The 18,728-nt window shown below is 56.2% G+C and overlaps 7 protein-coding genes across 7 annotated transcripts; 2 read left to right on the plus strand and 5 right to left on the minus strand.

Moving 5' to 3' along the window:
* Positions 1-23: 23 nt before the first annotated feature.
* Positions 24-1,201, minus strand: BJ171DRAFT_269989 (anticodon-binding domain-containing protein). Its single transcript, XM_053106809.1, has 2 exons — positions 581-1,201; positions 24-294 (listed from the first exon to the last, which is right to left on the minus strand). The coding sequence occupies exons 1-2, from the start codon at positions 1,019-1,021 to the stop codon at positions 100-102; spliced, it is 636 nt and encodes a 211-aa protein (XP_052962376.1). The 5' UTR covers positions 1,022-1,201; the 3' UTR covers positions 24-99.
* Positions 1,202-1,670: 469 nt separating this feature from the next.
* BJ171DRAFT_587545 (GPN-loop GTPase) lies at positions 1,671-3,412 on the minus strand (the record flags this gene model as incomplete). The annotated part of the gene is made up of 8 exons (XM_053114429.1): positions 1,671-1,721; positions 1,810-1,938; positions 2,028-2,121; positions 2,226-2,469; positions 2,634-2,713; positions 2,828-2,909; positions 3,056-3,164; positions 3,389-3,412. 8 exons carry the CDS (start codon positions 3,410-3,412, stop codon positions 1,671-1,673), a joined length of 813 nt encoding a protein of 270 aa, XP_052962377.1.
* Positions 3,301-4,181, minus strand: BJ171DRAFT_270006 (uncharacterized protein). Its single transcript, XM_053106810.1, has 2 exons — positions 3,578-4,181; positions 3,301-3,434 (listed from the first exon to the last, which is right to left on the minus strand). The coding sequence occupies exon 1, from the start codon at positions 4,082-4,084 to the stop codon at positions 3,599-3,601; it is 486 nt and encodes a 161-aa protein (XP_052962378.1). The 5' UTR covers positions 4,085-4,181; the 3' UTR covers positions 3,301-3,434; positions 3,578-3,598.
* A 605-nt stretch (positions 4,182-4,786) lies between these two features.
* On the plus strand, positions 4,787-7,050 carry BJ171DRAFT_572041 (kinase-like domain-containing protein; the record flags this gene model as incomplete). Its single annotated transcript, XM_053113698.1, has 1 exon — positions 4,787-7,050. One exon carries the CDS (start codon positions 4,787-4,789, stop codon positions 6,803-6,805), a length of 2,019 nt encoding a protein of 672 aa, XP_052962379.1. The 3' UTR covers positions 6,806-7,050.
* A 357-nt stretch (positions 7,051-7,407) lies between these two features.
* On the plus strand, positions 7,408-8,888 carry BJ171DRAFT_603636 (uncharacterized protein; the record flags this gene model as incomplete). Its single annotated transcript, XM_053115176.1, has 4 exons — positions 7,408-7,580; positions 7,792-7,907; positions 7,985-8,455; positions 8,643-8,888. The coding sequence occupies 4 exons, from the start codon at positions 7,408-7,410 to the stop codon at positions 8,816-8,818; spliced, it is 936 nt and encodes a 311-aa protein (XP_052962380.1). The 3' UTR covers positions 8,819-8,888.
* BJ171DRAFT_528318 (armadillo-type protein) lies at positions 8,812-14,982 on the minus strand. The gene is made up of 24 exons (XM_053112709.1): positions 14,718-14,982; positions 14,532-14,593; positions 14,264-14,350; positions 14,078-14,149; positions 13,769-13,990; positions 13,405-13,611; positions 12,948-13,292; positions 12,738-12,836; positions 12,436-12,542; positions 12,168-12,307; positions 11,930-12,086; positions 11,657-11,792; positions 11,451-11,529; positions 11,190-11,332; positions 10,953-11,081; positions 10,646-10,828; positions 10,437-10,526; positions 10,197-10,360; positions 9,955-10,043; positions 9,803-9,832; positions 9,571-9,707; positions 9,382-9,454; positions 9,126-9,208; positions 8,812-9,054 (listed from the first exon to the last, which is right to left on the minus strand). The coding sequence occupies exons 1-24, from the start codon at positions 14,836-14,838 to the stop codon at positions 8,935-8,937; spliced, it is 3,075 nt and encodes a 1,024-aa protein (XP_052962381.1). The 5' UTR covers positions 14,839-14,982; the 3' UTR covers positions 8,812-8,934.
* A 733-nt stretch (positions 14,983-15,715) lies between these two features.
* Positions 15,716-18,068, minus strand: BJ171DRAFT_587550 (camp-dependent protein kinase; the record flags this gene model as incomplete). Its single annotated transcript, XM_053114430.1, has 8 exons — positions 15,716-15,724; positions 15,861-16,058; positions 16,222-16,375; positions 16,605-16,724; positions 16,799-16,863; positions 17,041-17,239; positions 17,592-17,760; positions 17,993-18,068. 8 exons carry the CDS (start codon positions 18,066-18,068, stop codon positions 15,716-15,718), a joined length of 990 nt encoding a protein of 329 aa, XP_052962382.1.
* Between the last annotated feature and the right edge of the window lie 660 nt (positions 18,069-18,728).

Below are 18,728 nucleotides of genomic sequence, written 5' to 3' on the forward strand. Positions count from 1 at the left end.
GCAGCAAATGCCCTTTGCCGAAGTGGAGTGCAGTATATTCCGCGTCGATGATACAAGAAGCTTGTCGGAGGGCAGGAGCACGGTGATGCTGCAGATTGCTCATAGTCCCAGCTTTCTTCGCTCGCCCTCAAGCACTTTCCGGACTCGGGCGACCATGTTGTCGTCGGTTCTTTTGTCCTTGGGCTTGCAGCTCGAGGTGTCGTAGGGTGGGACAATCAGAACCTCGTCCATCACAACGATGGTGTCATTCCTCCATGTTGTCGGGTATGTTTTGGCAAAGGCATCGAAGATTTGCTGTGAGCGGCAAGAGAGACACGCAAACGGGGTTACGATTCCGGCCGGGTATACCGTGGGTTTCGGGCGAGCACAACGATCGCTTAGCACGAGACGATCGGATTCCGATGGCCGGCAGCTCTGACTCAAAGAGTCGCTACTTGATCTAGTCTCCCCAGAAGATCTCGGGGGAGGGAGCTCGAAACACGGGTCAACGACCCCCCAGATCCGGCATCGCCTCGATCGGCCACGCCCGAGCCCGATTCTGGATCTGGAGGCGCTGTTTTCGAATTCGCTCTTGGCCTACCTGGGCTTCGGGAGTCACATTCACGCCGACCTTGAGCTGTCGCTCCTTCTCCAGCCGGAGATTCAGCTGCTCTCGCTGAAGCGCCTTGTCCATCGAGACGGTGGTGACCGGCACAAGCGGGGGGAGAATGCTTGGAGTGTCGTCCTTTGGGACAACCTTGACGTCCTTGATGCCGTTGATTTTGATGACGTGGAAGTCGTTTTTGCAGGTCAGGGTCGTGTTGGGGTTGAAGGCGGCCGAGAGCGACTGGAGCACGAGCAGCCCAAGCTGGCTATCCCAGACGTAGATTAGTCCATCGTAGGTGACATCGTTTTGGGTCGTGACAGAGACATAGGTTCCGATGCCAGGCTGCGGCTGCTGGCTTTGTTGGAGCGGCTGTTGCTGGAGGGGCGGCTGTGGTCGAGGGGTTGGGGATGGAAGGTCTGGAGCCGAGGAGGTCATCGAGGGCGAGGGGCCGAGAGGGACAGCAAGGATATCGGAGAGGGGGGCGTGGCTCCAGGGACCAGCAATCAGATGCAGGGACGAGTGGTTGGAGAAGACTGGCCGGCGACGGACAGGGGAGGCTTCAGCGGACGGCTGTGGAACTGGGCTGGGGACGGCAGGATCATGCAGAACACCAAGGGCAGAGCGATGCGGGGAGGTGGGAAAGGACGACTTTGATCGGCCGAGGGCGGCGAGGCGAGAGTGGCCTCTCGCTGGGCTCTCGGCGAGAACGGGTGAGGGGACAGGCGGATGCCGTGTCGGGGTCTGTTTCCAAGAATCCGTCGCCGGAGCACCAGGGCGCTCGCACGCAGCCGAGGGGGACAGGATGCGATCGCTGCGGTTGCGCTGAGGCGGTTGATGTGTCCAGTGCGGTTCAGTGCGGTGTGTTCAGTGCGGTGTGTTCAGTGCGGTGTATAATGAACGACAGTTTGCTCAGAACGAAACGGGACAGCGCCCCGTATTCTTGGACGCATTGGCTGGAGAGTGTGAATGGCAGATGGGTGTGTATTCAGGGTCCATCGAAAAGTGGCCGTCTGCACTCAGAAAGAGTCTCGTTTCGGTGTGCGCTGTATCTCCCTGACACTGGTTCCAGTGGCCCGGTGACATGCTACTGAAAGTACTCAATATCGCCCTCCTCGTCTTCGGGGTCGGCGTCGTCCTACAGAAGTGTTGTGTATCCATCAGTACTCGCTGCGTTTGGCCAAAGGCCATCAATTGCATCTCCATAGCGAAGGCTGCTGTCACACCTTGGGCTCTTTGGGCTCGATGTCCTCGCCATACTGGATCGCATTGTCGATATGCTGTAGGACCAACGATATCGACTCCTCTTCCTTGATGTTGAGCGGAAGGAAGCTAACCATGTTGTACTCTTCGATCTGCGGGGGACCAGAGCCGTCTGTCAGGAGCGGCACGCCAGAGGTTACCAATAGCCGCGGTCCTCGACCATAATAACCGCAGGGCTCACCAGGCGCAGGAGTGCAAGATTGAGACCGTGGAACTTGGAGTGGGTTTCTATATTGGCACTCTCGGCCAGCAGGCTGGGATCGGGGTCGAGGAATCTGCATTGTGGCATTCGTGGCTCCTTCGAATCAGTGCTTTGCCTTTTGTCGCAGGATACTTTGTCCGAACAGATTGCCGCATAATACAGCGCAGCCCAGCATACCTTTCCATCCGCGACGACTGTGCTCGGTCGCCCAACAAATCCATCTTGGTCATGACGTTGACGTGAGGAATTTCGAGTTGGACCATCGCAGACATGGCGCTCAGGACTCCAGAAAAGTACTTTGGGATGTCATCAATGAACTGGCTGTCGAGACAGTATACACCGCACACTCGATAGCCGAGGCGCTGCATGTTTTCGACAAGCCGCTTCATGATCGGGAAGTGCGTATAAAGCTCGATTTGACCTGTATCAGACAGTCCTGTTAATTTGATGTCTCCCATATCTGCAAATCCAGTCGATTGGGGCAGCTGCGCCCGATTGCAGATCAATGCATCACATGTTCGGCTACAGCTGCCTTGATGGCCAGAGCCCAATGCTGATCGGAACCATGAGACAACGCAGACGCACCAGGACAGTCGATGATGAGATAGTCGTCGTCAAAGTTGTTGAGCTCCTCTTCGAACCAGTCCATGTTGTTGATCAGAAACCTATGTAAGGCAGGGAGAGAGAATCAAAATGTGCGTTCGGGGCCAGATTCCGCTTGCGCGGACAGCCCAGCCTCGGATTCTTCCGTTGCAGTGCGAGAGTTCAGACACGCTTACTCCAAGCAATAAATCAAGCCGCCGTTGGGTCCATAGTGCAGCTCCTCTACAACATCTTCGAGTGTGATGAGATCGCGGATGTCTGTATGTGCGACGCAAACAGGCATGAACGGGAATGAAAATCGCTGGATGGGATCTCAGACAAGACGATTCCCGCAATAGCGACAGCTCCACAGACAAAGAGATGGCCGCAGAATGACATATCGGCCAGTTGAGGCTCAAACCCACCAATCGTTGGCTCGTAGGTGAACTTTTCGGCCGCCGGATCGAGGTTGACTAGATGGACGACTCTTGCCAGCGATTCACAGTGGCCAACCATCGTCGAGCAGTATGTTGACTAGGTCAGGTACAGAGTATTGGTGAGCTATCAGCGGCAAGTGGGTGGATGACCCTGATCATGCCCTCCAGCCCAATGATCTTGGCTGTGCGATCGGCGCTGAGCTACTGATGCTGGCTATTGGGTAAGATCTTGACGGAGAGGTGCTTGGCCATCTGCGCCTTCCGCCTTGAAAAGCAGCTTGGATCCATCTACTCAATCGATGGATTCCGTCCGATATCTACCTTGCCGCTGCCGGCGGGCCCCATCACGAGTTGACACAGCTTTCCCCTACAGAGAGAGAGAGTCACGGCGATGAGTCCACCCAGCAGGAAGGGCGAGGCCTGTGTGCACTCGGCGCTGTGTGCACTCGGCGCTGTGTGCACTCGGCGCTGTGTGCCCGTCTCAATATTCGAATGTTGTGCGAATCCTACATCTCGATATGCGCTTGTCCTTTAGAGCTGCGGGCCGGGACTGTTGCTGGCTTTGCTTGCGGGAGATCGGCAGTCTTGCTCGGGGCCAGGTTCGGGTTTGCGCTCTGGGCGGCAAACCAATGTGCTGGCGGCAGCACCACGTGACTGCACCGATGTCCATTCCGCCGCCGATTGGCCGGCTGGTTGCCTGCTCCTTTGCTTGTCCAGCTCGCTCGGCCGATCCGCTCGTCTGATCCAGCCATGGCATCGCTCAAGCGGGAGGATCTGTCGGCAGCGTCCATCGCAGGAGCGCTGCAGCAGCTTCATGCTGTGCGCCAGCTCGGAAATGCATTTATCGACCAGATGTGAGTGCGATGGCATGCCAGCAGGACCCAATGCCCCGATCGAGCCGGCGCTGATCCAACTCGATTCCTTTGGTTGTCGACATCGGCAGAGACGGTTCCCTGGCGGCACCAGACAAGTCACTGGCAGTACCAGGTACAATGCACTCCGCCGCAGCTGCTCCATTCAACAGTGCGAGCGTGTGTCTCGGACGCTCCACAGCCAAATGCAGGTCGCTAATGCCGTTTCCTTCAATCAGACAGCGCAAGGGGTCTGGGACAGGCGCTCGACGAGTTCAATAGCAGCGTCCGAGCAAATCCCGGTATTGCTTTTCTGTCGAAAACAAGTCCATTGGCGGATCCTCTGGCGCCCGGAGCCGCTCAGAGCCCGCTGGACTCGCTCAAGGACAGCCTAGGCACTCTCGAAGCCTCGTCCAAGACACTGCGGCTCTCGATCCAGGCGGCCATTGAGGCGACCCGGTAGCAACATCGGATATGGACAAGGCTGACCTGCCAATTCTGGACCAGCGGCCGAGAGAATCTTGGATCCTTGAGTGGGGCCATCGTTCGGAGGAATGTCTCAATACAGATCATATCCCGACAGGACATCCCAAAGAGAGCACGGAGCTTGGGGTTAGAGAGGCCAGCAGTCGACCAAGTCGTATGCAGCCTTGATATCCACTGAAGCAATGCCGGCACAACTCCATGTCCCCCCGGTTCGTTTCGGAACGATCGACTGGCTGAAGGGCCTGCTCTTGTGTTGATTTTGTTGGACGCTATCCCGCCCCGTGACACTACATGTGGCTTGGGTCCCCAACTTCGCCTTCGTTGCCAGGCTCGCTTCCTCCAACTCTGCTCCTGTCCCCCATCATTTGCTGTATCCTGCGACATGGCCAGCAAAGGCTTTGCTCCCACTGGCCCCGAACCCACTGAGCGACCGCCCTGGTTCATCTCGCCCAGCGACATTACCGATCGCTCGGCCAACCCCATCGGCCGCGGTGGCTTTGGCGAGGTCTTTACTGGCTCCTACTTTGGTACCAAGGTCGCCATCAAGCAGCTCCTTGGCACCTGCAACAAACGCCAGCTCGCTGAATACAACCATGAAATCAGCATCTGGAAGCAGCTCAGCTATCCACATGTCCTCCCTCTGCTCGGTGCCTGCGACCAGGACGAGGATGGTAACCCGATTCCTCCCTTCATGGTGTCGCCTTTCATGCCCAACGGCACTCTCCTTAACCATGTGTCCGACCCCAATACCCATGTCCCTCTTGAGGAGAAGCTCCGTTTGCTCCGCCAGGTGGCCTCGGGAATGGCCTATCTTCATGGCCGCCGCATCATCCACGGCGATCTCAAGGCAGCGAATGTCCTCCTGGACGGCTTGAACAATGCCGTCGTCACCGACTTTGGCATGTCCCGCACCAAACACACCTCTGCCTCGTTGAACCCGAGCAAATCCAATGGCCCGAACGGCGGCACCGATGGTTACATGGCGCCCGAGATGCTTGATGAAGACGACCCCAGCGGTACCACCATGAAGACCGACGTCTTTGCCTTCGCCATCATGATGCATGAAGTCCTCAACGATGCAAACCCCGTCTGGGTCACTGCAAACGGCCAGGCAATGAAGCCATTCCAGATCCTGTCGCAGCTCATCCAGCACAAGCGTCCCAAGCGATTCAATGGCATTCCCGACGATGTCTGGGCCCTTATCGAGCGCTGCTGGGCCCAAGATCCCGCAGATCGCCCTGCCTTCCCTGACATCCTTGCCGCTCTCCAGCCATACAACCGAGCCGCTGCCCCTGCCGTTTCCGCTCCCGCCACTGCCAAGGCCCCAGCTATCAGTCAGGTTTCAAGCAATTTCACCACTCTCAGTGTGGATAATTACTCCCCATCCCAACCTAGCAGCCATGCCGAGCTCACGTTCGAAGGTATCAACAATGCCATCCACCGCCTGCCTGATCAACTTGTCTCGCGCGCAAAGCAAGGTGATCCCGCTGCCTGTCTCGAAGCGGCCAAGTTGGTCTCGGAGGGCCTCCCAGCTCACCACAGCGACTGGAAGCTCGCCGCCCAGCTCTTCGGGGCCGCCGCCGACCGCGGTAACCTCGAGGCATCCTTCCAGATGGCTTGGTTTGCGCTGATCGGCCAGGAAATTCCTCAGAGCGATCACTATGCCTTCTGGTTCTGGGAGGAAGTCAGTAGCAGGTCCACCGATCCCGTTCTCAAGCCCATTGCCACGCACATGGTCGGGTGGATGTACTACTTCGGCCGGGGCACACAACAAGATCAGCAGAAGGGCATCAAGATCATCCGAGATAATGAATCGGATGGGTTCAAGTTTGGAGAGGCCGAGTGTCTGGCAAGGTGGAATACGGCCTCATCTGACTCGCCCGCGTCCTGCAAGTTCTTCTCGCTGTGCCAGCTGGGATCGGACCGCGATTGGCTGTGTAAGCATCTTATGGGTGTCTGTTTATCTCTTGGATTCGGTACCGCAAAAGACGAGAAGAAGGCAGCGGGCATCTTTGAGCAACTCGCCACCGACGGCCACAGTGATAGTCAGTACTGGGTTGGCGAGTACCTTTACCGTAGCGGAAAGGTATCGAGTGACTACAAGAAGGCATTCGAGTGGTACTACAAGTCAGCCGACCAAGGCAACTCTTACGGCCAGTGGAAGGTTGGTCGCTACTACTGGAACGCAATTGGGGCTCCTCGGAACAACGCCAAGGCAATCGAGTGGCTCCGCAAGTCGGCTGAGCAGGGCAATCGATATGGACAGTATGATCTCGGCGACTGCTACGAAAGTGGTGAAGGCGTTCCCAAGGACATTGGTACCGCCATTTACTGGTATCGCAAGTCCGCGGACCAAGGTCATGAATATGCCATTCGTAACCTCAAGGAACTCGGCAAATGAACCTGAATTCCGAGGCACTCCCATGTCCCATATCCAAGCACCCATGTCGCAATCATGACCCTGCAAACAGAACGGTCAAGCAAACTGTACCGCGAGCACTCACTCCACACACCACGGTGCCACACAATTGACTCGCAAGGCGGTTCCGTTGAAGCGGTGGTGAATGAGTTGTGTCGTATTGACATCCAATACATTCAATACATCCAATACATTCAATTCACCCAATACATTCAACACATACATCCCTAAGCGAGGATGGGAGCCCGTCCAGCGCAGAGCAGCGAGACACATATGGTATTATTGTCTGCGAGATTGTGATCGGCGCTTGGTCGATCCTGGCTGCCGCTGGCTACATATGTACGCAGATGTCGGCTGGTCGGCCAAGCGGTGGTGTGGTCCCGATCCAAAACTGATTGATCTGGATCTGACGAGGCGGGAGCCATCGATAGGTTGATTTCGACCATATGCAAATACTTTCCTCGAGAGTTGCACGCATCCTATCGTCGAGCCTCTGAATCGTTTCTTGAATCTGGCCGAGACAGATTCTGTTCCTTTCTCTCCCTCTCCCTCTCCCTCTTCCGTCGTTGCCCAACACGATCCACATGGATCCAAATCTCTCTGCGGCGACCAGTGTCCTGGAACAGACCGAAGACTATGGCGGATTCCCATGCTTCTGCTCCTTGCTGATTCTGATGATTTTGGAGCGAGGCCATATCTCGACAAGGCTACTTGAGAATCTCCTCGCATATATGATCTACAGCGGGTGTCTGGGCCTGTTCGTTCTGTGGATAACCCCGATGTGGGCTACGGCAACGCCGTGTCAAGTAGCGTGGCTGCACTGGTTCTCCGATATGGTGTTCTCCCTCAAGGCAAGTGTGGTTCTGGCAGCCAGCTTTGGCCGGAATCCCGGGCCCATTCTCACCAGCAATCCGCCCATGACCTCTTTCCCACCAGACGGCGTTCCAGTGTGGCTTTCTTGTCTTCAGGACGATCCAACTCTCGCGTCTTCAAAGCAGCATAGCCCGGAAAGCAACCTGGATAATGATGGGGCTGTCTCTGGGCATCTACCAAGTCTTCATTTGGACTTACTACCGTCTCTTTGGTACGCAGTCGATCACTCGCCCATGCTGGCGCTTTGTTCTATGACGGGCGAGTGCTGACTCGGTCTCTCGGCGTTAGACACATGTGCCTGGGTCTTGCCAAATATCAACACGAGCATCGCAATTGCAGTCTTGGATGTCTTTTGGATCATCGTCCAACTCGCCGTCAGCATCCAGCTCGTGCGGATCCTCAACAACCTGCAGGCACGGCCGTCTTCACCACCCGATGAAGCCCCTTCCTCAACACCAGGATTACTGTCTGCCTTTCGGCTCTCGGTGGCTCGGGCTCGCGGATCGGTATCGGGCCCGTTGCCCGATTTACCAGCGACGCTGGCAACTTCGGCTTCTCCGCGGCCGTCTCAGCTCCTGCTCCAACTCCAGCCATCTCCTCAGCCGCCTCCATCGGCAATGAAAGCAAAACTGTTCCGGAGCCAGTGCCGGATCATTCTCTGCTCTACCCTGCTCGGCACCTTTGTGTACACTATTGGACTGATCGAGCTGATTATGGGCATGAGGCTATTTTACATGTTCGGGGTCTTGCAGTCGTTTTGTGAGTATTCGACGCCATGAACACACCAGACTGCTTTTGCATCGGCAATTCCGGCCCCTGGCATGTCGGGCGCGCAACATTATGGACAGCCCAGCCGGAGGAGCGATTGTCGTGTCTCGAATCGATAGCCTTACTGACTGCCATGTCTTTTTACACGAATGCAATGCCAAACAACTTTGCTCTGCAGCGGAACTATTGCTGGTTATTACACTCATCGATCCTAATCGACAGCCAAGTCCGACCGCACGCATTGATCGAGAGATACGACCAAGTCCACTCATCGACGAGCGGCTGGACACGGCACAAACGGCCTCTGCAGCTCCTCTCATGAAGCAGGGAGTCAAGACGCAACAAGGTGTCTGAAAGCTGGCGGGATGTATTACGCCCATTGGTGTGTGGACGGTGGCTCGGGTCGCTGGCTATTCGCAAGTCCCAGGAGCGATAACACAAGCCGAGCCAATGCATGCCACTAAGCAGCCTCACTGGATCAGAGCCGTGAGTTGCTGCTTCTCAGCTTCGCTCAAGTATTGCTCGCACAGCCATCGGAAGTTGTTCGTGTTCTGCTGGTAGGCACTCTTGAAGAATCGAAGAATGTGATCCTGGCATCCAAGAAACAAGTCAGCACATACTCTGTGTCCCCCAAGAGCCTGCCGATGTAAGTCTCGGTTACCTCCAAGTTCACAAGAAAGACCGGATCTTTGGCAATGTCGTCGTCGGCTTCATCCTCAATGGCACTGTCATCCATAGCGAGATCTGGGTTGCGATAGGCTCCTTAGCACCAGCAATAAACTTGCTACCATCGACACACCCACAGGACCCACTGTTTCCAAGGTAGGGTTCCCGCTCACAATGGGTTCACGCCCCTCAACGCCCTATTCGATGGCACCCAAATACTGCTGCCCGGACATGATGGCTGTTCACATTACCGACAAGATGGCAGCGCTTCTCGATGCTGCCCAAAGAGGAGTCGCCATATTCGTCGTCGTCGTCTTCGTCATCCTGCATCGAGTACAACAGTGCTGCCCGTTAGCCCCATCACTCGGCCAGATAAAGGTAGTTGAATCTTGTGATCAAGCCTTCGACTCACGCACCGCAGCGCTACCCACAGGACTCACCGTAAACCCGTCTCCGTTCAAGAAAGCCGAAGCGACTTTGTCGTCCTGAGCGTTGATGTCTCGCATGTTGATCAGATCGTGCAGCATAAGCTTGATGACCTTGGCTGGGAAAGGAACTGAGGTGTAGACCTCCGGAGCTACAGAACAAAGTTCCGAAGGGGTAGCCGGTTATAACCCAGCGCCACGGAGGCTCTGATTTGCTGTGCTCGTATACCAAGAAGCAGATTCGCACCTTTCTTTGCCTGAGATCTTGTCTTGATGCCTGAGCGTCACATGGAGAACAGGCCGTCCGGGGAACAGATGTGAGGCCACATGCGACGGACAATAGCGGTGTCCGACAGAGACGGGTACTGTCAAGATTACTTCTGCACACAGCCACAGTACCTGAGGTGGTGGCAACGAGGTCGCCACGCACCGCGATGCTCTGGATACGAGGGTCGCTCGACTCAAAGAGCTTGGTCAAACTCGTGGCGCTACAACAGCAAGGAAAGAAACGATACGAGGGTCAGCACGATGCAGGGACTATGTGCGGTGCTTCAAGAGAAGTCCCGCCCGATGGGCGATGCTTTCAGTGTTACGACGCGCCGCTTCGACGATATTCTATCAATCTAGCGCTTGTAGCTCACCTGACTTTGAGTGCATACGATCCCTGGAAGGAGTCATAGTGCTCACACCAAGTCTTCAGAAGGATCGCAAGACCCTTTTGGCCACCAACAAGCAGTCCGTCCAGGAATTCGACCACTTTCTCCAGCTGGGACTGGATCAAATGGGCAAACACGATCACAAGGGACTGCGGAGCAGCCTATGTCAGACCAGTTGGACGATGGGGACAGCGACCACTGGTCACGAAGGGAATAAGAACTCACCTGGATGAATGTTGGCGTCTGAGCCGTCGCGAGACGCTGGGCAACTGCCTTCAACAGCTCAGGCAACACAGATGCGAGCTCGGCTCCAGCCTGAGGCAATGGATGAGGGAGGGGATCAGTCAGGCAAACTCGCCGGCAGAGACTTTCTTGGTCCACAAACCGCGATAGCTGCGGACAGTCGCGGGTTGGATGCTGGTCCGCCAGCTCACCTTGAGGATCAGCTTGCTGATGAGGTCACCAACAAACACCGCGGCCGTCTCGGCCTGTGTGGGGTGCAACAGCTTCGCAATAAATTGCATGATATAATCGAGGCCCGACTTGGTGCCATCTGACCAATGAGCGACACCGTGTGTGTCTTTGCTAACGAGAACCTTGAGGAGCTCTTGCCCAACCTGGCTTGGCAGCAACCGAACGACGGTGAGCGGAGATCACGATCATGGTTAGTATGTGCATCCGACCACCGAGCTGCGGTTGGGTATTTGGTTGCTCGGGTATGAGTCGATACGACCGACGCACCTGCATAATGGTGTGGTCCTCGGTCACGAGCAGCAGATGCATGACGTGAGGGAACACTTGCTGAACATAAGCAGGGGCAATGGGCACGGGGGCCTGCTTGAGCAGAATCTCGACCATTTCCAGAGCGGCCTGGATAATCAGCGCATATCAGTCAGACACACAATCCGAGAATCTATAATCTGTCACTTTTGTGCGCGCAGGATCGCCGGAGAGATGGCCGAACTAGCATAGACATACCGCAACCACACCGGACTCTAGCTCGCTGCTGAGCAAAGCTGTGTGAAGCACAGGCAGGAGAGTCTTTTCAAGCTGTGGGTGGAGCAGTTTGTTGGACGCAAGGCACTCGAACAGATCCTGCACCGTCGTGGTCATCATGGGATCTGGAAGCATTCGTCACTTGGCTGTCAGCAGTCTTGTCGAAGTGACTGACGTATGACCATATGTAGCTGCTGTTGTGAGCAAGGCAGTTGGCGACAGCATTGCACTCTTTCCACTCACCATTGGTATGGAGCGTCCAGACAGACGAGATCAGGTTGCAGATGGCTACGCCCTTTTCTGCCGTCACGGCCTCGTTGATCTGGTCAAATATTTGTCCGATTGGAAGGGTAGGAATGGGTCAAGAGTGGTGTCTTATCCGATGCCGAATCGCCAGCGAAATACGGATTGGACAGTATTGGACAGCACTGGACAGCACGAAAACCCACCTTGACTGCAACCGTGAGGGTATCAAGGACAAGGCACACCGTGTACTCGCTTCCACCCTGAGCCATGGGGATAGTCTGCTCGATGATGACAGACACATGGGGATAGAGAAGCTCGCGGCTGCACTCGTCGCAGAATCTGGAAGACACAGCCGGCATGCAATAGAGCAGATGAGTTAGCGACGCCTGTATCGTTGGCCATCTACGAGTCGATATGCTTGAGGTAACATTGACCACAGGTCGTGAGGCTCTCTATCTGCGGCACCGGCCACATACTGACGAAGGGCTCGGAGGCCCGAGACTCGCACACAGAAATTGGGCGACTTGAGCGAGTCCACAGCTGCGGTGACATAGAGATTCAAGAGTTCCGGAGGCAGCTGGGACGAAAACTGTGCAGAGAACCAAAGGGCGCGACCCTGCAGGAAGGGAGAATCTGCGCAGGTACATGGCCAAGCGGTTAGCCAGAGTCGCGCGGTCCAAGTGGTTTGGTACAGAGTGTGACAGCCAAGCTTACCGTTGGCTCGCAGGCTCTCCAGAACAATGTGATCAAAGAGACCCTTGAGATCGTAGGTGAATTCTCCGGCGAGGATTGCATCTTGGACATCGTCCGCGGCCCGACCAAAGATGAGCAGGCATGCCTCAGTGAGCCTCCACCTGGCAGCAAGGAGAGGCGTCAGCGATCAACCGATGCAAATGCCTGGTGCGCTTTTAACAGAGAGACAGCCAGCCAGACAAAGCAAGAGGGCGATTTAGGACATACAGCACAAGCACCGAGATCCTACCAGATGGGGTTGCTGGCTGATTTGATTTCTGCAGAGTGAACCAGTCCGCTGCGGACTGCACCACCGAGGGCAATCAGAGTCTCGAGTCGGTAATGGGCCAGCAATTCCTTTGGGATCGTGAAAGTACCATACACAGAGCAAATGAATCAGCTCGAGTGTCGGCACCAAAGAGGTACTCCGTGCAAGACCAAAGCACTCCCAAATGGACGTGCATATATCAGTGCGAACGAGGACAGTGGTATCGAACACAGCAGGCGAGGGTTGGTACTGGCCGTCCGCGCATATCTCCAGACAGCCCTTACATGAACAAGCTCTTGAACAGCAATGCGGGGATTGTAAGCGAAACCTTCGTCCTCTTCTTCCTGGATAAAGAGGCTCGTGTCGGATTCCCACGTTTCGATCTGGGAACGGGTGGTTATGGACCAGAAGTCACCGATAAGTCCGTGCTCGTCAAAGCAGTGCCGCCAAAGACACGCAAACGGCACGCCAATGGCAGCCGCAAAGTCACAGACCTGATCATTGGTGATCTGGAGATAAGAGAGCGCCACTTCGAGTAGGCGGCACAGAAACTCGCTTGGGGCGGCCGCGGAGCCTGCGGGGACGTTCGCCCTGAACACCGCCACAACAGAGCGCTTTGGAACGCACTGCTGGATGAGGTCAAAGAGGCCGCAGACGAGCGACGAGGTCGAAATGACTTCGCCATCCGAATCCATGGCTTCCGAGACGGCCTCGCCTTGCACAACCGTCTCGACGTATTCGGCTCTGAGCGCAACCAGCTGTGTCCACACGCCTTCCAGCAGCTGGGGCAGGTAGGGCCTCATGATCTTGTCAAAGCCCCGCACAAGCACTTTGAGAGTCTGTCATGTCAATCGGATTCGAGCTTGTTAACGACCGTGGATCCGGGTAATGCACCCGGATTAGTGAGGCCAGGCATGGTCTGCACTGCACAGCCGACCGAGCAAAACTTGCCTTGAAGATCTCATTCCTGATCCAGAGGGTCTCGGCGCCGACTTGGGTCTCTGCCAGCGACGCTCGAAAGACTTCGATCCAGACAGGCAGCATCGGGGTCAGGTAGGCAGCGATTGCCTCAGGATACTCGTCCTTGACTGTTTCCAGGTTTTGGATAAAGTCGTGCAGGATCGAGACCACACGGGCCCGGATGCTGGGCTCGTAGACCTGAATACAGCCCGGAGCGTCAAAAGGGAATGCTGGACGAGGAGCCCACTTTCGAGCCCGTCGCGTGATGTCGCCCGATGCCAGACATTGCCACCAAGATGACTCCGAGTAACTCGTCCATGCTGCCTCGCCCCGTGACTGTAGATGCCTTGGTTACCTGGTCTTGACAGAATACCGTGTAGAGCTCCGGAAGAAGCACGGGCACGATAAACGGGATCTGCTGCTCGGAGAGCTCCTCGCGGACAAACTCGTCGAGCACTCGCATGGTACCATGCACAAGATGCGGATTGCCGCTTTTCATACCCGCAATCAGCGAGTCAAAGAGTGTTGGCCAAGCGTCGGGCCAGTCATAGGACGCGATCGTGGAGATGCAGTAGGCCTACGGACACAAGCACAGAGAGTGGTTGGTACAAATGGCTATTGTAAATGTGTCGGCGCGAACGACAAAGCAGGCGGACGGACGCACTGTAGCAACTCGGAGTCGGCTGATGTCAAGTCCGAGACCATTCAAGAGATTGGTGCGAATGAACTCCTTGGTCTGGGGGACGGCGGCATCGGGGAAACAGCAAAGTTAGAGGCAACTTGGCTCGTTGAAGCTCGGTCAGAGGACAGGGTGCTTCTGGAGGAAGTGTTGCAGAGTTTGCTGACGCACCTCAGTGGAAGTCTCGAATTCCGAGAAGGTCTCACTCTCGGTGGACCAGTGCCGGTCGATGTACTTTTTCAAGGTAAATGCTGCGAGGTGTTAGAGCAAAAGCAAGGGGGAGAGCATCCGCGACGGTGCCAGGTTGGAGATGAGGTGGGGGCAGACGGTGGCGGCGGGATTGAGGGCAGGTCGGCGAGTCAAGGAAAATGGCGCAACTGTCTGAAATCGATCGTTCATACTGAGCACCCGCGGACCGACGGAAATGAAAAAAGGATATCTGACGTTCTGGGAATCCCAGATCGGCACCCAAGATGACCTTGACGATAACCTTGGGATACTCTGCGAGGTCGAAGGGCAGTTTTGAAGACGGTGAGTGTTGCGGTGGAAGGCGCTCAATCCAGATCTTTCGAGACTCCCGTGTCGTTTCCGGGGTGGCCGACGAAACGAGGATATTGTCGCTGACCTGGGTTCTTCTCTAGCTCCAGCTGGCTTGTTTCGGCGGCGAGGCGGACGTCATGGTCGTGGGCAAGACACTGGGTCAAATTGGCAAGCACGGCGTGTTCGAAAGACATTCCTCCGAGCATTCCTTTAGACCGAAACGGAGAGACTGCTGGTGCGGATGCGATTTGGGCTGGCACTGATGCAAGAGGGCAGCTGGTGCAAGGGGGCCTGAGATGAGACAGCGCAGTGGCGAGCCAGATCGAAGCAGGTCCTGGACCTGTTTGCAGAAAGCGAGGGCGGGGTGGGGCGGAGGCGGCATTCAATTGTGCCTTTTTTGGTATGCGGCTCGAGCCGGCTTGACCAGCCAGGCCATTCTGTCGCGGGATTCAACGAAGTGCCAGCACCCACGACCGCAGCATCACGATATCCAGGGCAGGCAGCATGGTCGAACCGATGGAGAAGCGGACATACGGATTGATGGGGGAGGGGAAGGCGCATGGCCTCTCTATTGATTCAACGCAGTCAAAGACGGCCACAATTCATTCTCTGGTGTCCCGGTTCTCCAAACAACGGAACGAGACAGTCCCGTATCCAGGGGCTTGCTCATAGGACCAGGCAAGCGCTATCAGTGTCGGCGTTCGATTCAAGAGAGCACGTTTGCCCACGACGTCGATAGGGGGGGGGTTGGAAAGAGGAAGGGAGGACAGCCCGGGAGAGGCTGGGATGGGAGCGGAGGGGGAGAGTAACGAAGGGAGTAACAAAGGGAGCAACGAAGGGAGAGTAACGGAGGGGAAGAGCGGAGCCGGCATGGCAAAGACAGACGACACAAAACCATTTCAAGGACCCTGCACCAGGAGCAAGGCACAAGGCATATATGGAGGGTGAGAGGTGATGGCAGCTCTCAACGAGAGACAGGCCGAAATCAACTGAGGATGGGGGTTTGGAACAAAGAATAATATAACAGGGTCAAAAGTCTATCAGTTCATAAGAAATACCAAAGGAAGAACAAAGAAAATTACATTAAAAGTCCTGGTGTGCGGAGTTACGACGTATGTTAGTATGGGCAAGGGGTCAGGGACACGGCTCGAGCACTGCTGCAGCTACACAACGCTGCGTCGGTGTCCAGGCAACAGCGGAGCAAAAAGTACAGCCAGCCAGCGCTTACTTTGAATAGATGCTTGTACGGATCCACACCCACGATTCGCTGCTCTTCCTCGGATACTTCGGGATAGTTGTCAAAGTTTCGAGTGTCGCCGGGGTGAGAGCAAACGGGAACGATGGGTGCTCGGATGGCCCGGTTCAGCAACACCTGCCACTCAACGCCCCGGAACCACTTGTGCTTCTTGATATCATCAGAGCCAGCCTGGATCGTTTGCGGAGGGATGGTGCCGAGCGCAGAACGGTAAGCGGATGTGATCATGAACATCAAGGGTTATCCCCGAGGCGAATTCACCCAACACAGGCTGCAATGGCGGTGTCGAGCGGAGGTACACGCAAGGAGAACAGCGGCTCAGACAGATACTCACCTTCAGATTGCCCAGCCGCTTTGTCCTGTCTGCAGTCAGGAGCTTCTTGATCAGATCCTTGGCGGATGGATCGAAATGGGATGGGAACACTATCTTTCCGGCAAGAATCTTCTCGTAAATGCCAAACGGGTTGTCGTCGAAGAAAGGCGGGTAGCTTGAAGGCGATCGTCGACATTGGCAGGACAAAAAGCACCAGAGGCAGATTAGCAAGGCACATAGATCATGCCAAGAAAGTGCGGGAAGATCCAGACGGAGGTGGTAACTCGGGTCGCGAAACGGCCAACACTACCGGCGCTTGTGCGTGTGCGATGGCAAGGGCATAGCAGATACCATGAGCGTGCCTCTTTATCGCCAGCGATGCAGCAGATATCGGGGAGACCTACCCAGCCAGCATCTCAAAGATCAAGATGCCCAGGGCCCACCAGTCGACAGCCTTTCCGTGTCCTTTGCTCTGGATGATTTCAGGGGCAAGATACTCGGGTGTGCCACACAAGGTCCAGGTTCTGAGCACAGGCATGATTGGGATGAGAAGATGTAGGCATTTCGGACGACAGTAGGGGTGCCGTAGAAATCCTACCTGTCTTCAACCTTCTTTGCAAATCCAAAATCCGTGATCTTGATGTGTCCCTTGTCATCCAACAGCTGGTAACAGCGGAGGGTTTACACGCAGCGGGTCCATGTCGCAGCGATAGATCACATGCACAAGAGTAAGAGTGGGAGCAAGCATCGGTGGCGACCGCGGCACAGGGCAAAGTGGTGATCGGCAAAGCGACGCAGTCATGCAGGATGGACAGGGGTGCGACATGGAACGAGACTCACCAGGTTTTCGGGCTTGAGATCTCTATAAATGATGTCTAGCGAGTGCATGTACTCTATGGCAAGGATGATTTCGGCCGTGTAGAATCGGGTCATATCGTTGCTGAAACGTCCCGCCTTTCGCAGATGTGAGAACAGCTCGCCGCCGACAACATATTCGAGAAGCATATACAGGTTGGTTTCGTCTTGGAACGTGCAGAGCCTTGCAATGCCAAGGAAAACAGACCACCGGCAGATTAGGGAAGGGTGCCGGGATGGTGGTGGATCCGCCAAACAGGCTGGGAGCAGGGAACCGGCACAACAGAAGGCGTTGGTCCAGAGCGGCAGTCTGGCACCACGCATCCACTCCATCGACACAGCCTCCATACAGCCGCAACAGATACAGCAGCGGGTATGTACGCTGCAAGTAACAAGCTTGCAGGCAAACGGAGAGACCCGATGTGTATTGTAGCAAGGCGCCAGCAGAGCCACGACGGCCGATGGTGCCAACGGCCACGCACCAGGGCAGCCGCTTGGCGCGACAGAGCAGCAGAGGGTAACCAGGCGCAACTTACAGGTTGACGATGAACGGGAAGTTGATTTCGGAGAGAATGGTCTTTTCGGAGTTGATATGCTCGACCTGCTTTAGTCGCACGACCTCGGCCTTCTTCAAGACCTTCATGGCATAATACTGCTCGGTGCCCTTGAATCTTGTTAGGTACACTCGGCCGAAGGTGCCAGTGCCTGTCCGTTGGTGGGATTTGCGACGGCGTCCAGCCAGCAGAGACGACAGCGGCAGACCAGCAGGAAAGCAGAGTAAGTGGCAAGTCGACAGCCCGGCGGCCGGGCAAGAACCCGCTGGGTGCAAGCACACAGGGCGCCGCTTGCAAGAGGCCAGAGAATACCAGGTGCTCAGTGTGTCCGAGCAAGGCAGAGCAAGGCAGAGGAAGGCAGAGGAAGGGCAGGTGGGCCATACCGAGGGTTTTCAGCAGCTCAAAGTCGCTGAGCTTGTAGCCCAGCTTTGCACCGTTTCGGTTGGGAATTTCTGACATGGCTGCAGGCCGGCGACAAACCGAGAGCCGCAAATGTGGTTAGGCCAGCGAGTGGAGAGCGAGAGAATGCTGCATAGAGCGGTGGCAACATCGGTGCGCCAGCCCAGGCGGATGATGCCTGATCAGTCGGGCCGGTGCAGGTCGAGTGATCGAGCGGGTCCGGTGGTAACGCACCTGTGGTTACGGCACACAGTTAGACTCGATCTAGGCTCGACAGTGCCGGCCAGCACAAATACGATGGCAGAGAAGGCAGACGCTCCAGAGGCCAGGCAGCAGGGAGGTCCGGCGAGGCAGCGGCGGCAGCAGCAGCAGGACGGACAGGCGAGCCAGCAGACAGGTCCGGTACGATGAAGAAAGAACAGCAGGCCGAGAAAAAGCGGGGCAATTGGGAGCCACAGCAGCCGGCCGAGAGAGGGCAACGGGGGAGGCGGCGAGAGCGCGAGCGAGAGAGGCGCCGCGAGACGAGACCCCAGCGAGAACACCCACAAGAGAGAGCACTGCCGAGAGAGAACGCAGCCGAGAGCACTGCCGAGAGCACTGCCGAGAACACTGCCGAGAACGCGTTTCATATTCCGGCCGTTGCGCCGCGGCGCCAGGCCTTGTGCGTCTCGCGCAAACACACCACCCTTTCCCAGCCAAGTTCGCACGGCGTGCCGCCTT

Source organism: Polychytrium aggregatum, assembly GCF_025602895.1.
Source record: "Polychytrium aggregatum strain JEL109 chromosome Unknown BJ171scaffold_65, whole genome shotgun sequence".
Lineage (NCBI taxonomy): Eukaryota > Fungi > Chytridiomycota > Chytridiomycetes > Polychytriales > Polychytrium > Polychytrium aggregatum.